We start from the raw sequence: 17,458 nt of genomic DNA on the forward strand, positions 1-17,458 counted from the left end.
GTGTGTGTGTCAGATGCACAGCCCACAGAGTGTGAGCGTGACGTGTGGAACCAGGTGAATGCCGTACTCCAGGAATCTGAGAGCATCCTGTCAGGCCTGCAGGCGTACAAGGGAGCAGGACAGGAGATACGAGATGTAGGTCGCACACATGTACTCGTAACAAACAGCAGCATTCTTAAATTGAATCCTTTTGGTTTGTTTTTCAGGCTATACAGAATCCCAATGATTTATTGCTGCAAGAACGGGCTTGGACCTCCGTGTGTCCCCTCGTCATCCGACTCAAAAAGTTTTATGGCTTCTCACTGAAGCTGGGTAACACTCTCACTCTTCATCCCACATCCTACTGAGTTTTAAAATAAAGCACATGTTTCATGTATTTTCTTCTTCCATTGGCGCAGAGAAAGCCCTGCAGAGCCTTTTGGAGTCTCTGACCTGTCCGCCTTACACTCCCACTCAGCATCTCGAGAAGGAGCAGGCCCTCGCCAAGCAGTTCGCTGAGATCCTGCATTTCACCCTCCGCTTCGATGAGCTCAAGGTTTTATTTCTATTTCTTCCTAAAACTCCAGCCAACCTGTTGACAGTTCAAGTCTAGCAGGAAGGATTGCATCAGTGTGGTGGTGGTGTTTTTTTGTTGTTGTTTGTTTGTTTTTGTTTTTAACTGATCAGCTATTTTTTGTTGTTTCTTCAGATGCGAATACCTGCCATCCAGAATGACTTCAGTTACTACAGACGAACGATCAGTCGAAACCGAATAAATAACATGAACGTAAGAAGATGCAGTTAAACTCGCTAATCTTTCTAAAATGGTTCCACGTACAGAAGTTAAAAAAATAAAGCCATGTGCTGGTGTTATTTTTCTGTGCTGTTATCTTTATATTTTACTTCTGATGACAAAAGTTTTCCTCAAGATGTCAAAATACATGATCAGGCATACATGCTGTACATCATGGATGAGGACATCGGCTTTTACTTTAATCAGGGACTGAGACATGAGGAAATAGCTGCATGTCTGTCAGTGACATTTTCCATGTTGGTGTCGGTCGCTTGTGAGGGCAACTGAGAAATCTGAAACTCTACTTTCATGGACACTACATCGTAGTGATCGTAAATGGGTGATCAGTTTCACCCTAAAGCCAGCTTTTGGGGCCGGGGCGTCTCCATGGTTACCGCATGATGTTTGAGAAGACATTTTCCACCTTCAACAAAATCTTTAGGAAACGGATGTAATTCCTGCAGAATCGCCATAGCGCTGATATGTAGGCGTACCAGTGTGCTGCTGGTCATGACGATGTAATGCTAGAAGGATGCTGCTGAATCACCTCAGGAAAACAACTTTTGATATCTTGTTTTAAGTCACAAGAGAAATAAGTTGTGATCCTGAGATAATAGTACAGAAAACAAACTCAATCTCATGGCTTTTCTGGGCCTCTTTGTATGAGAGTTGTGCTTTTGTTCCTTTTTTCCATAGCTGGACATAGAAAACGAAGTCAACAATGAAATGGCAAACAGAATGTCACTCTTTTATGCTGAGGCCACTCCGATGCTGAAAACCCTCAGTACAGCGACTACAAACTTTGTGACCGAGGTAATGCTTTCCTTTCTGCTGCCGGCCTAAATATTTCTAAATGTTTTGCTCCGCAAGTATACAACTGAGTACAGTAAGTGCGATCGTGTAAAACATTTTAATAATAATAACATTTAATAAGCTGTTTGTTTTTTTTTTTTGTATTCAGGGAAAAGTTGACTGAGCATAAAGCTCTTTTACATCAATGCCCTGAGTTCACATTCATACTAGCCTACATTCAGAAAAAGAAGGATATACCATATATAATAATAACAATAAAATGAAGAAAAAGTCCTAGTAAAAACAAATGAACAACAAACATGTCTGCAAATCAGCCAAAGCAGGAACACTGTACTACAACCATATCATCCATCATATACTTAAATTGATCTATTGATACACACACTGATCTAAGTTCAATACCTCTTGTAACTTGTTCTTAAAAAAAAAAAAAAAAAACCTAAAAGCTCCATTTTCCAAGCTCAGTGTTAATCTGAGGAGTTTAAAGAGATATAGTGTGTTTTATGACATGGATTTGAAAAACTGATGTACCAAAAATATAGAACGTCAAAATGAAAAAAAAGTAGATCACTTTAACAAACTTTACAAAAACTACCAAAATGTGAAAAAAATAACCACAAAAAATGCAGAAATAAGTGTGAGCCGTAAGCCTGCCATTTATTTATTTTTTTAAATTTATTATTATAATTTTTTTTTTATTTTAATAAAGGATTCCAGTTTTGTAGGGCTTCAGCTCTGTGTTTGTTTTCCAAAATCCCACCAAAATGTACCCAATGAAAGCTTTGCTGTTCTGCTGATGAGTTGAATCAGGTGTGTTCCAACATCCATGTGGTGTAAAGGGTGTAAAGCTGCATTTCCTCTCTCCTTATAGAACAAGACGCTGCCCCTGGAGAACACCACAGACTGCCTGAGCACCATGGCCAGTGTGTGCAAGGTCATGCTGGAGACTCCGTGAGTAATTCATTCGCTCGGTCTCGTTTATCACCACGTCTGTAGAACAACTTCTAATTCTGTGTGTAGGATGCAGCGTGCACTTTGGTATTTAACACGTACTTAAATAAGTCTGTACTTGTATATCTGTACTTATTAAGCTGTACTTAAAACTTCTAAATCCTGCACACTCTAAATCGCTCTGCTTGTGCCCACTCGTATTTACATAAACACCCCCAAATCTCCATATATTGTAGACTGCTTCCCTTTTAGAGGGTGACTTTATAGCTGCGTATATACAATCTATTGACCCAATTACATTGGGAAAACATTTGTGTAAAAAAAAAAAAATCTCATCTGCTGCCGTATTTGGAAACTAGAGCTGAAACTTTGAGGGATGGTAGTACCCCAGAGTACTACAGCATCACTAGGTTTCAGATCGACCGTCCAGATGGTGGCGCTATAGTGAGCATGTTTAGAAAAATGGCCGTAACTTTTGAACCATTTGTCACAGACTCAAGTGTCTTATATCTATGGAATTACTGGGACAAGACGAAAAAAAACATATACCGATTTCATTTCTGCCTGTAAAAATTTCCCACCATCTTGGAATTTTTTTTTTTAAACATACTTTTGCAAACTGGTCCTAGGGTTTTTTTCTGATCGGGACTAAATCAGTGCCAAACGATTCTATGGCGTCTCAGTATCAAAAATTATCAAAAAAAAAAAAGTTTTTCGACTCGAGGTAGCTACTCTATCCAAAAACACAGGAAGTAGGCGTGGCCACTTTTACTTAAATGGCTACAACACTCAAAAGGAATGAGATTTTCACTGAACTTAGGGTACATATGTTTGGGCTGAATTTGAGGATAGATGTGAAAAAAACATTTCTCAGTATGAACAGTTGGTGGCGCTATAACAGAACAAAACATGAAATTGGAAGTAAGTGTGGAACCATTGCTCCAATAGACTTGATTTAAAAAAATCTTGCAAGAATCCTTGTCCAAGGTCCAATCAGCATATATGAGGACAAATTGTGAATCTTGTAAAAACATGGCCGGAATTGGTTGAGCAATGTTCAGCTGCTATTTGACAAGCTTAATGAAGGCCGATATTTCTTTTAATTATCTTGGTTTTTCTTTGATTTAGGTGCTTATAGGATTGCACAATATTAAGTAATATCTTTTAAACTCTATAAGGTCCCTAAATGGCTTGAACCCTGATATTTGCTGTTTGCAGCTATATTTTGTTGCCTGTCCAAAAGTAGGGTGAGTTGCTGGCAGAGATCAACTAAAATTGAACCAGGCAAACAAAATCGACTGTTGGTGGTCTTTAAAAACACGTGCATGTGCCAAAATCTTTACAAGACTTTAAAATACATCTGTCACCTGTCTGTGCCTTTTATTACTGTCTGTTACACTGATATGGTAAGTGTGATGAGAGCTTCTCATTATCAGTTTACCTGCAGTTATGCTTTCCTACCACTAGGAGGTTCTGTATGCACATGGTCAGGAGTAGCTCAAATGCTGCATTCATGACCGAGTAGGACCTCTGTTCCCAACTTCCCAGTAAGAAAGATTCGTTTGAACGGCTCTCCAACTCGTAATTCCTACTCAAAGTCAAAGTTTTTGAAAACTCAGCATGGCAGAGCTCATAGTGTAAAGTAAGAACAAGAAATAACAATGCGATTTAAGGTTTTTAAGCCGCTTGACTTACTGTTTATATTTGAAATCGCTAAATACTGGTTCATAATTTGGTAATTGAAATGTTCATTAATTTTCTGCTAGACTTCTTTTTTTATTTTTATTTTTTATCAGACTGCTTTCACTTACTACTTCACATAATTCTATTAATAAGTAAATAAATGAATTAAGCACTAACCAGAAGGTGTGAACGCTCTAATATGTGAAGTAGGTGGTTCAGAGTTCCCAGTTGTCGTAAATTCACTGTCCCTCCAGGATTTCACGATTTTGCGATTGCAGAAATGAATGCAAAATCAAGCAAACTCCACAATATTCGCAGGAGCTTGCAAATTTTCTAACTTGCTGCAGATTTTCCGCCGATTTGGGCCAAGACGCGTCATGTGACATCACAACACACTTTCAGCCAAAGTGGCCTTCAATTCATGTGAACATGTGTACAGCTATAAAAGATCTAATTTACCAAAAAAACATCACCGAAAGACCGTGCAAAACAGTTTCATGCAATTGTGATTTCGTCAATTCAAGTAGTTTTCTGAAGAAAAAAACCTCCTCAAACTGCGTTGCAAATTTTGAAAAAAGCTGCAGCAAAAGCAAGCAATTTTTGGCTGCAAGAATCACAAAAAAAAGTGAAATCCTGTATGGACTGAATACAGCATAAATATATACAAAAGGAGAACATGATACATCCAGTTCTATGCATGGTTAATGCACGCAGTGCTCCATACCCACAGTTGATGAGACATGAGAGGCCTGATTTAGTTTTGGTGGGGTTGTTGTTGTTGTTGTTGTTGTTATTGTTATGTGCTGTGTAGTTCTGTCTTCTCTTGCTCAGATCATCTTTCTCACAGCTGTATATAAAGTTATAAATGACCCATATTTTAAAATTGTCTGTAAGCATTGGTCAAAATGAAGCGAGGCCCGTTAAGTGATATTTCTGTTTGCTTTTCTCTGATAGAGAGTATACGAGCCGGTTCAACAGTGAAGACACACTTCTTTTCTGCATGAGGGTGATGGTGGGTGTCATCATTCTCTACGACCATGTGCATCCCAACGGTGCCTTCACCAAGTCCTCAAAAATAGATGTGAGACCTGCTATATTATAATGCTCTTTCAAGCTTACTCTTTTCATTTTCTCTATTTTTTTTTTACAATATTTTGGTTTGTTTGTTTATACAGATGAAGGGATGCATAAAAGTCCTGAAAGACCAGCCAGCTGATAATGTTGAAGGCCTTCTTAATGCCCTGAAGTAAGTTCTTGTTCTGTATTGAGCAGTTACCAAATTACAGTTCCTTCCTGCTAATCATTAGTGCACACGTCCAAACATATTTAGAAAAATTGCAGTCGGCAATAAATATAAAAACAAACTGTTTGGTTCCTTACACTAGAAAGACGTTTGTAATTCTTTTTCATGCTCCCCCCCACAGATTCACCACAAAGCATCTGAATGATGAGTCCACGCCAAAAAATATCAGAACAATGCTCCAGTAACCTACGTGTTTCTTTTTAAGTGAAGAGGATCAGTGTACAGACCTCAAAAGATGTATATGTTTACAATTATTTAAGAAATTGATGTTAATACTTCTGTGTATTTACATAGCCATTCCCTCATTTTGCTTTAAATTAAATTGCCTATACTCTGAAAGCACAAATAAATGAAACCGTATAGCCTTAAAAAAAAAAAAAAAAAACAACTGTTTCTCCATATCGCTTTAAAATCAAGAATGGCGATTTGTTTTTAACCAAAGTAGCTAATGCGTTGTGGCACATCTGTATTCAGGGCAAGTGATGCAGCATAGCAGTGAAGTAATAACAAGCTAAAAGCAAAAGTGTTCTCAGTGGCTGAATCTAAACTGTTTAGGTGGTGGTGCTTTTCATTATGGACCAGTGAAAAGACAGTTTAATAATGCCACAGATACTCTACTTTTTTGTTTGTTTGTTTGTTTTTGTTGTTTTTTTTTTTTAAATTGTAGTTTGACATGTTTTTGGTGTGCTCTTGTTTGTGTGTGTCTGCATCTAACAGTCATTACTCAATGCCACAGCTTTAAACTTTGAAATAAATGGACATTTTCAGTGTATTTTAATATTAAAACCTGTTTAAATTAATCTGATAATACAGCAGAACAGCTGGATTCAGCACATCTGTGCACCATTCTATGGATGGCACATTACTCACTTCAAAAACTGACATCTTTGCAAAGGGAAAATATCTTGAATATAATCCCATTTGTGTAGTATTTCAATTCAATTTTATTTGTATAGCGCTTTTTACAATAGACATTGTCTCAAAGCAGCTTTACAATTCCTATTATTAGATTACAATAAATCCTTTTATTTTAGTCATTTCAGGTTTAAAATGTTTTTATTCTCCAAATAATTTTCACTTCTTTTTAGAAATACTGTAAATGCTTGAAATGAGCAAAAATATCGGCCAATAATAGTTTTTTTTTTTTTTTTTTGCGTATTCTTCTTTCCAATGATCTGTCATATGCTAAAGATTAGGCCTTTAACAGATGATGGAGTGGATGAGTCTCACCTTTGTGGTGCACATTACCTTTCACTCAATCTTCAGGATTGAATTGGGAAAATATGAGAACTGTGCTCGTTAATTTACCTTTGTCTTTTTTTTTTTTTTTTTTTCTTTTCTCCAACACATGATGGCAACATTTTGCCGCATGGTAAGTGCTTACCTGTGGGTTGTATTTTCAGCTTTCTTTTTGAGTAGTGAAGCCAATACTGTCCTCGTTACACTACACTACCTACACCAGTTAGCCATTTTATTAGGTAAACCTAATATGTAGATATCTAGTTACTGACTCTTGCTCATCTTCTCTGCTCACAGCTCACCAGACCCCCCCCCCCCCCCCCCCCCCAAATTTCGAACCACCACTGACCATGTGTTTATAAAATTCATGTACTTTTTTTTTCATCACTTCAGTGACACTGAAATGGCAGTGGTATCTATCTTGGTGTGCTTATTTACCTTCAGAGAAATATGAAAACAGCTAAAGGAGAACAATTGGTACAAATTGTGCATAGGAAATTTTGTTAGGAAATTGTGCATCTACTATTTGTATTAAAAAGATAGTTGTGTCTAATGAACAAGGATACAGCAGGAGGAGATGTGGAACCGATTACACTGTACTAATATTCCTGCATTTGTGCAGGACCTAAATTTGTCCCAATAAGTGTATACAATGCTTTAAAACCCCAGAAAAGCTTCTCTCTTTTTTTTTTCTTTTTTTTTTCTTTTTTTTTAAAAAAATAAAATAAAGTGGATTTATTGATGATCTGGTGATACGGACAGCAATGACACGCTGCAGCATCTATTATAATAATATTTACCAAATATTATGGTTCAGATGATTGATAAAAAATGCAGGTGTGTTGTGTTTGCAGATTGTGAAGACGTTGCATCAATACTGATTCATTATTTATGATATTGAGGATACAACGTCCATCATCTTGTATTGTGCCAGTAAAATGATTTTCTCCCAAACAACACGCAACAAATATGCATAATGTACAAAGTAACTAAACATTAGGTCTAACAATCATTAGCTACGAGATGCTTCAATACTTAATGCTTCAAAGGGACTAGATTCCCTATTCCTTCCTAACACTTTTTAACAACATGGTGGTACAATATAATATATTTGGACTAATAAAACAGTTAGCCTAATGTTAGATTGCTAGCAAACCTGGCTACTGGTTTTAATAGAATAGTTATTCTAATTTTAGGTTACTTGCTTGTGAACATGGCTACTGAATTACAGGTTTACAATGTAATATAGTTAGCCTGATGTTACCTAGCTTGCTAGCTTGGACGGTTCAAACTCGGTTACAATAACAACCTGTTGATTTTGGTAAATGAGTCTAACAAGATTAAAGGTTGCAAGATTTTTATTTGTCAGAGTGACAAGGGAGTCTTTTATGGAGTCCGAAGGATGAATTTGAGACATTGTCTAAGATGTTCTATGGAAATAATCAGTAATGGGTTGATGTGCTACCACCCTGATCAAGGGTGGTGCCCCCCCCATACCACAATTTTCTAACAATAACAATTTTTTCTTAATTAATGAATGCCTCATTAATTTTTTTTATTCATTTGTATTTACATTACTTTTGTTGAACATCCATGAAACAAACTAGTTCCTGTTCTCAAACAGTAATTCTTTTTTTTTATCCTGTCTTTTTTTCATGTCACTGAGAAACAATAAACTGTTCAAGTTACAGCTTTACTGCTGTCTGTTAAAGTGCTGACACTGGAGACTCCTTCCATAAATGCCAAATAAACATCATCTCACAAGAAAATTTCACCTTATCTACAAATTCACATTTTTAAAATGTTTGTGAGAGTTCCACATACAAGTCAGTAAACTGTTGTTGTAGAATAATATTGCAAAATCGCACAAGCAAGAGTGCGGTTACACTATATATAGGCACAGCTGTGATTTGGCCGCAGGCAAGAACCCACAGAGCGAGTGTCGTATGTAATCAGTCATGCCTGTATTCAGGATAACCACACAATTGCAAGTGCAATATTACTTTTATACAACATTTCTATAAACATGAAATTAATAGTGAGTAAGTGATATTTCAGACACAATACAGAGAATGTTATTTATGCTCTGTTAGCGGAACCAGATCCTGAAGAAGCCACACTCACTTTATAGTACATCTAACTGGCTAGCTAGCACTCATATTTAAAGTCAGATGTTTTATTCCTGGAGATGTAGTATCTGCCACGATGATGTCGTTAACATTACTGTAGTAACCGTAGTAGTAACTAGGAAGTGTAATTTTACATGGCGAACACAGACGAGCAAAGTGATACAAATAGTGAAACATCCCAGTGTGGTTATAGTAAATCTAGGCACTCTTGGAACACTGCTCGACCAATCACATCATTGAACTGAAACTAATTATTGCACAAATAATAATCTGTGATTTGTCTTGCAGCCTGAACTACAGTACATACTGTACTACATTATATTACATGGCTTGTTGGTATTATTAAAAAAGACAGCAAAGTCTTGGAAACTGTGTTGTCAATAATGGTCTAAATGTAAAGAACGCATTTTCAATGTAACTGCGAGTCTTCCTTGGCCTGTTTGGAGTAAAACTCTGATCATTGTGAAAGCACAGCAAATAAATACTCAAGCATGCCATCTCCTTCCCATGAATAATAGATTTTTTTTTTTTCTTCAGAAATATACATCAAATACTTCACTGTGTGCTCGAGCTGAAGTGTGTCGTGTTGCGTAACCCTGTCACATGAATGGTACATTCTCGATTTGATTAAAATTTCCTAATCATTTCCGTTCCGCCCACTCCACACACGTTTGGCAAAGACACCACTCATTTATCTAGTCATTTTTGCCAGAAGGGTAACAAACATGCCATTATTCACTCTATCATTCAGTTAAAGTTGCCATAACATTATTTGCTTTTAACATGATGTTAGAGGTGCTGGAGAATTCATGAAAGGCATATGCCAAAACACATATAATGATGCCTGAGGTTTTATGCTTTTAACGTTGTCTTTACATGTAGTCATGTATTTCTTCATGATATCTTGCAAGTTATTCTGTTGTTTTTATTAACATCACTTTTAGAAAGCTATAGCAGGTACACATAGTGCTTCATTAGAGTGCTATAAATGTAAATTTGATTAACAATTTGATTTAACACAGAAATATAAGAAGCTGTATTGCCAGGGTGCTTCATATTCATTTTAATAGACTGAGCATTCAATTCCATGTTCCTATAAGAAGCAGTTATTGCAATAAAATATTGAAACAATGTTTCCACCTGCCTTTGTGAGGTGTATTCATGCTATCTACCTCTTAGCCCCAATCCAGTATTGCTTCTTATTTTTGAAGCCAATATGCCTGACAAATTAATTATTTTAATGCCCTTAAAGTAAAGTGCTGATCAAATTTACATTTATGAAACTCTTATGAATGTGCTGTCAGTAAGAACAAGCTGATGGCTTATATATCATGATTATAGAATGATAGCTGAAGGCTGTTCAAAAGTGCAAATTCTCTAGCATTGCTTTATAAAATATTTATGCAATGCATAAGAAGTGTGTTTATAAAAGCAGTATTACACTAACTTAGTCTAGTTTGTATGTATGTAAACATTCAGCACTGATATGGAAAGGGAAGAATAACTCTAGAAATTAATAGCAGTTTGTATTTTAATCAGCCACTTTCACCTGATTTGAAGTATATACATTTGAAGATTTGATCAAGAGAAAAGAGGGATTTTGGCTCACAACAAGACAACAATATCCTGCAATTTCTCGTTTATCATTAAGTCCCTAAAAATTTGGTTTATAGCTTCCAACATGACAACACATGTGGATGGGGCGTAGCAGCAGATCAGTCGCTGCTTAGGAAACCCCTGTGCAATCTGCACTGTAATGCTTGAGCTTTCCTTCATGTAGCTGACTGTAATTTGGGGGGAGGGGAGAGCTGGGCTTCCCACCCCTGTCCCACAATCCTCTGATTGGTATGCAAGACCAGATGCCTTTTTTCTGCAGTATGGCTTTCTGAATGCCAGCACATGTCAGAGTAAAGCGGGGGGGCATGGCATACTGCAGTGGACAGGAAGGAGGGGGGTTGAGGGAATACCGCTGAGTGCCAGCACACAAACACACACACACACACACACACACAGAGAGAGAAGTGTACTGCACCAGGATTCCCTGTCTGAAGAGATTAAAGTCATGTACTGTACAATCAGGCTGGATATTTGCTGTTGGATCACAGTGTATGAGTCACTGTGATAACGAACATGGGGAAAAAACACTCCTGATATGAATTACTGTGACTGTTAACATTTTTTCCCCAGCCAATCATACTTTCATATATTTATTATATATGACGATAAATCAAATAATGGTATCTTTACCAGAGTAGCAGATCTGTGGTGAATGTTTTGTTGTGTTTTATCACCTGGTATAATATCCTGAACTATCTAATCTGTAAAATGTTTCTACATGATATACTGATGTCACAAAATGTACTTCCCAATTCCTTTTCAACAATAGTTAGTATACAGTATTGTTTATATATTAATACTGTTTTTGTATATTTATGTGAATCATTCAGAAATAGTCTTGCATTGCACAGCAAAATAAAAAGAAATGTTAGCAAGTGAAAATGGAACATGAATATGGGCCAATATGTCTAATATTTTTATTATGAGATTATTATGAATTAAATATAAGATTATTCAGCTTGTTCTTAGATGCCTTTTCCCTCATTTCTAGCTTTATATTTTGGTTTGTTTGTTTCCTCATCATCTTTCTGTCCTTTTGTTATAAATCTTTTATTCTCTTCTCTCATCTCTGTGCCTCCCATCGCTTTACACTCACCTCCCTTTAATCTCTTTAGCCTCTCCTCACCTCCATACTATCTTTAGCTTGTTCCTTGCATCTATCCACTCACCTCCTCTCTGTAGCTGCAGAGCTCATTTTTTCTTGTTCTCCCCTTCCTCCCTTGTGTTTCCTTATTCACTTTGCGTTGGTAAGTGCCCTTGCGCGCTCTCTCTCTCTCGATCTTCACCCCCCAACCCCCCCCCCCCAGACACACACATTAGGAGGCATGAGGCTGCACATTACTCCCTTTCTGTGCACTCATGTAGTCTATCTGAATGTTATACCTCCTATGCATACTGTAACAATGTTAGCTCAAGTTCCTGCATTGTCACCAGGATGTCACTGTTCATTATTATTCTATTCTCTTATTTAAAAGGGTTAGTAATACAACATGCATATCCATGAGTAAACTATTCAAAATTATTAGTTTGTTTGTTTTCTCCTGGAATCTGCAGTGTTTCTTCTACTGGGAACTGTACTACCCATCAACCCTTGCACATCACATAACCTCATTGATCGCTCACCTGTTTGCACCTAATTAGCACCCTTATTTAAGTCCTAGTTTCTGTGTGTTTTGCTTGTCTAAGTTTGTTGTGAGTTACCTGTTTTCAGTATTATTTTTATTAATAAATTGCCTACACTTGCATCCACCTCCAACTCCTGTCCTGGACAAATGATTGTAGTCATCTGGGTCAATTTGTCTACATATCGAATCCTTTGCAATACTACGCTTACTAAGAGAATATATTGTAAGAGAAGCTTACATTTTTTAACAAATGTCTTTCCCTCTTTCGTATTCATATGCAGTTTTGCTGCAGCTTGCAAACACTCCTGCTGCTGTATAATGGCATTTACGATGTTGTGCGTCATTGTGGTTTTTTTCTTTGCTAATAATTAATTTGATATGGTGGTGATTAGGGGAGCTTACTATAACACGTTCCTATTAATGTTTATTTATATATACACTTTAGCTGTTTAAATTACTTTAAAGGATGAGGAGATTTATCAAGCAGAATTACCTTTACACCAAGATCATGACCGAGGTGTTATATTTTTCTGTTAACAATGATTTATTTTACTTCTGTAAAAACCCTTTGCTTTTACTTAGGCATCTGGTACTACATCTAAAACAGTGAATACCAAAAAAATCAACAAAGTGCTTCTGTGGCATGTGAGGATAGCTTTTTACAAACAGATGGCTGAGGTGCCATCCTTATAGGCTTATGTGTGGGTGTATGTGTGTTCAAGCATACTGTACGCTTGTGTTGTGTTTTGTAGAACTCAGCAAGGTTTTGGCTCAGGGCTTTGCTACCTGATGGGAAAGCAGGAACTGCCAGGTTGTTAGGGCTTTAATGAACTGAGAAGAGGACATGGTGAACCCAGAGTATACTTCAAAATATACTTCCTTGACTACAAAAGCAGTCAGCTCTGATAATATCCTACTGCAACATACGACAGGGATAAACATTTGCAAATGACTGGTTCTTTTTAAAATTCTGCTGAAGATTAGAAAAAAAAAAGAAGATTGGTAAAGGACGAGGCAATGTTTTCTCTGATCATCAAGGCGTTTCCAACCGCAGAACTATTTCTCGCTGCATGTTTTTTGTGTAAAGTCAAGAGACTGTTGTATGTGACATTCCCAAGAGATCAGCAGTGTCTGAAATACTCAGGCAGCCCATCTGGCAAAAACAAATACTGAGATCACATTTTCCCTCCATTCTGATGTTTGACTGAACATTAACTGAAGCTCTTAACCCTGTATCCATATGATCTTTTTTAAGTCTTTCATTTGACGCTCATGTAGATAATATTACTAGGATATCCTTCTTTCATCTCAGAAATATTACTAAGATAAGAAATATAATGTCACTACATGATACAGAAATATTAGTTCATGCTTTCTTCACCTCTAGGTTAGATTATTGTAATGCCTTACTGTCTGGATGTTCCAGTAGGTGCATAAACAAACTCCAGTTAGTCCAGAATGCAGCTGCAAGAGTCCTTAATAGATACAGAAAGTATGACCACATCACCCCGATCTTATCCACACTGCACTGTCTCCCAGTAAAATTTCGCATTGATTATAAAATAGTACTACTGACCTATAAAGCACTAAACGGTCTCACGCCACAGTACCTAAGTGAACTTTTGGTCTTCTATGATCCACCACACCTGCTTAGATCAAAAGGTGCAGGCTATTTGTTGGTACCTCGAATATTGAAGGCAGGGGGAAGAGATTTCTCTTACAAAGCCTTCACAGTCTGTATAGTTCCAGTAAAGACTCCTTTCTAGGACTCCAAGCTCATAATAGCTCTGCAATTATCACCTGCATGGAAAGAAAACTAAAACATACCTTTTACTGCATTGGTAGTCATTTCTTTTTTATTATATTTAACTTTATCACATTGCTAACAGTTACATACATTAAGCATTGTTTTGATATATTTATACTTTTTTTTTTTTTAAATAACAATTTTTATTGCAAGTGACCAGATTCATTAAGTCCTTTTCATTGAGATCAGGTAGGGTGCTGATGTGTCCCTAACAAGATTGCCAAGTGAAGCAAGAAAAGAGAAGGCAGGAAGATTGTGGCAGAAACATAATACAATGGAAACAGACAGGATATAAATGATGGATAAAGGTGAGTGATAGTCCTACCACAGAGATGGAAATCCATTAAGGAAAGAGGAAGGATAAGATCTGTGTACAGGCAGAAACACCATGAGGAGTGTTTGGGATGCAGTTTAACCTAGGTTTTAAAAGGATGACACAATTTTGTACAGTTTCTCTAGTGTACTATTTAATTCACTACACTACTGTACTGTTTATTTTGAAATCAAAATGATATCAGTAAAGTATTTTGAGGTGGAAAAGGGTTGATGGAGTTTTGGCAAGGTAAAGCTTTCAGGCTTACCTCACACGACCGGGGTTGGGGGTTCAATTCCCGCCTCCACCCTGTGTCCACAAAGTTTGTATGTTCTCCATGTGCTTTGAGGGTTTCCTCCCCGAGTCCAAAGACATGCAGTGTAGGCTGATTTGTATTTCCAAAAACTTGTCCATAGTGTTTGAACGTGTAATTGTGCCTTGTGATGGGTTGGCACCAGGTCCAGGGTGTCCCCCGCCTTGAGCCCTGAGTATCCCTGGGATAGGCTCCAAGCTCCTTGTGGCACTGTGTAGGATAAGCAGTACAGGAAATGGATGGATATGCTATTTCTTTGGTAAGAAAAGAAGTGAACAAATGTGGTTGAACACCACACTGATTCTACTGTTTCTATAGGTTAGTAGTGTCTATGGATTCAAATATAAAATTTATTTTGAGAATATAAATATTCAGGTAGCTGAAAAACTATAAATTAGTTTGTGGTGAGGATGGCCACTGGGCAGTGGGCTATATGAATTAACAAAATCTCTAGATTAGAGAGCCCCAGCAAATGAAATTATTCAATCACTGCCATCTTCAAGGGATGCCCATAGGAAGTTAGCAATACTCCACCTTAATACTGTTGGGGTATGGGAGTGAAAGGTGTGTCCAGGTTAATCACAGCCAAACAAACCCTCCTATACATTAGGACAGTGTTTCCCAACAGCGGTGCCGTGTATGAATCCTTCAAACAGTTCTAAAATGCTAAAATGTTTATAAAACATTTAATATATGTGATAAATATCTGATGCCTTAAATAATAACACGGACACAGAAATAATAAGACAGACAGACACACACGGTAGTGTGTAACCCTAACTCGGCCTTCCTGGTACCCAGAGCCTTAACCGTCAAGCCACCACTGCCCCGTCAAGCCACCACTGCCCCTGTGCACATACACTACATATACACTGTATATATACTGTATATACCAATGGTGGGATTAATGCTCAGACCTTTGTGTGTGGTTGTAAATTAGATAAATGCGTAGCCACAAGTACCCACCTGATTGTAGAGGGTCTGTCTTGGACACTCAGCTGAACTTTTCAGCTGGACTGATGAGCATTCATGCATGATAGGCTGCCACTTTCTGCCAAATCAGTCTGCCAATTTGACATTAAGAATCTGTACCACTGCAGGCTGTTCTTGCTTCACGGTGATTCATTTCAAAATGTCACCAAAGTTATTTGTCATTCAAATGGCCTGTGTTTGTTTTAGTAGATTAACCTTTCTTTGTACTGATTGCCTCATTGAACAGAAGTAGATCTGCTGTTCTCTGCTATTATTGTTATTCTGTCTCCAGCCTTAATTACAGATGTACCATATGTGCTAATTTAGTAATGATTTCAAAGATCCTGGCACTAGTCAGAGGAGAGAAGGGTTAGGGTTAGCAATCACTGGTATCCAACTGTTCACTTTAGCTGTAGAAGCAGCTATCTGATCCATCTGTGTTATCCTATGCACTAAAAACAAAGAGCTTTCAGACCCACCCAGGCCATAATTCAAGAACCCAAATGAGGAGCAATCAAGCCTAGGAGCCAATCACCAACCAGCACACCACTAATCAATAGCTCATCCATCCATCTTCTACCGCTTACTCCTTCTTCAGGGTCGCGGGGGAACCTGGAGCCTATCCCAGGGAGCATCGGGCACAAGGCTGGGTACACCCTGGACAGGGTGCCAGTCCATCGCAGGGCACAATCACACACCCATTCATACACTACGGACACTTTAGACACGCCAATCAGCCTACCATGCATGTCTTTGGACTGGGGAGGAAACCGCCGCAGCACAGGGAGAATATGCAAACTCCGCACGCACATGGCCCCGGCAGGAATCGAACCCCAGATGCTGGAGGTGTGAGGTGAACATGCTAACCACTAAGCCACTGTGCGCTCAATAGCTCATCAATATCTCAAAATATGCTCAGTGCAGTCTGAAAAAATATGTTTAAAACTTTAAACATTGCTGAAAGGCACATAGTTAATTACTTTATATATTTTTTATTGTTCTAACTGCAATATTGAACTTTATATTCAGGCATCAATTCAAGTTTGTTTTAAGGGGGTTAAGGTGGACTATTAAATGTCTTGCTCTTGCAGTGATCTTTGTTGGTCGACCAGTCCTGGGGAGGGTAACAATGATCTTAAATTGCCTGCATTTGTACACAATCTGTCTGACTGTGTCTGATTGGTGGAGTCCAAACTCTTTAGAGATGGTTTTGTGACCTTTTCCAGCCTGATGAACATCAACAACTCTTTTTCTGAGGTCCTCAGAAATCTCCTTTGTTCATTCCATGATACACATCCACAAACATGTGTTGTGAAGATCAGACTCTGATAGATCCCTGTTCTTCAAGTAAAACATATGTATAGTAAAATTATACATAATATTTTCTCTTATATCTGACCAACCACATATTCCTCTTTTTCAGTTTACAGATATAAAAAATACAGAAGAAAGTAAATGTAAAAGTAAGGAGTATCCATAGCAGTATCTAGACGGGTAGCCAGGTTAGCTACTAATAATGCACTATGTATCTACTTACAAGGGTTATTTTTAAAAAAGATAGTTCAATACTGATTCAAATGCTTGATGAAGAAGTCGGCCTTCAGTCTTTGTCTGAAGACAACCGGGGGAAATTCCTTGCACAACCTGGGTGACGGGACAGAGAAGAGCCTTGATGCATATCTTCCTTGTACCCTGAGAGATGGTGGGTCCGGTTCAGCAGTGCTAGAGACTTGAAGGGAGTGGGGTGTAGAGCTGGATGTAATAAGTACTTTGGTGGGTACTGGTCCATTTTGGGCTTTGAAGGCAAGTATCAGTGTATTAAATCTGATGTGGACAGCTATAGGAAACCAAGTGTAGCAATGGGGTGGTGAGGAGGAAGTGTAGCAGTGGGGTGGTGTGAAAGAATTTGGAAGGGTTTAAG

The 17,458-nt window shown here is 37.8% G+C and overlaps 1 protein-coding gene across 5 annotated transcripts in view; it reads left to right on the top strand.

Moving 5' to 3' along the window:
* Window positions 1–5,910, top strand: part of fam49a (family with sequence similarity 49 member A) — a 34,313-nt gene extending 28,403 nt beyond the window's left edge. For 3 of the 5 annotated variants that reach the window (XM_053613930.1, XM_053613932.1, XM_053613935.1), the window contains 9 exons: window positions 14–135; window positions 207–312; window positions 399–535; window positions 689–766; window positions 1,469–1,585; window positions 2,457–2,536; window positions 5,174–5,300; window positions 5,395–5,465; window positions 5,644–5,910. In XM_053613930.1, the coding sequence (XP_053469905.1) occupies window positions 14–135; window positions 207–312; window positions 399–535; window positions 689–766; window positions 1,469–1,585; window positions 2,457–2,536; window positions 5,174–5,300; window positions 5,395–5,465; window positions 5,644–5,707 (902 nt within the window). In that variant the 3' untranslated portion in view covers window positions 5,708–5,910. Of the gene's footprint in view, window positions 1–13; window positions 313–398; window positions 536–688; window positions 767–1,468; window positions 1,586–2,456; window positions 2,537–5,173; window positions 5,301–5,394; window positions 5,466–5,643 lie in introns of all 5 variants that reach the window. The other 2 variants (XM_053613933.1, XM_053613934.1) reach the window with 1 other exon arrangement.
* The last annotated feature ends 11,548 nt before the right edge of the window (window positions 5,911–17,458 follow it).

The sequence above is a fragment of the Ictalurus furcatus genome, chromosome 25 (genome assembly GCF_023375685.1).
Source record: "Ictalurus furcatus strain D&B chromosome 25, Billie_1.0, whole genome shotgun sequence".
Taxonomy (NCBI): Eukaryota; Metazoa; Chordata; class Actinopteri; order Siluriformes; family Ictaluridae; genus Ictalurus; species Ictalurus furcatus.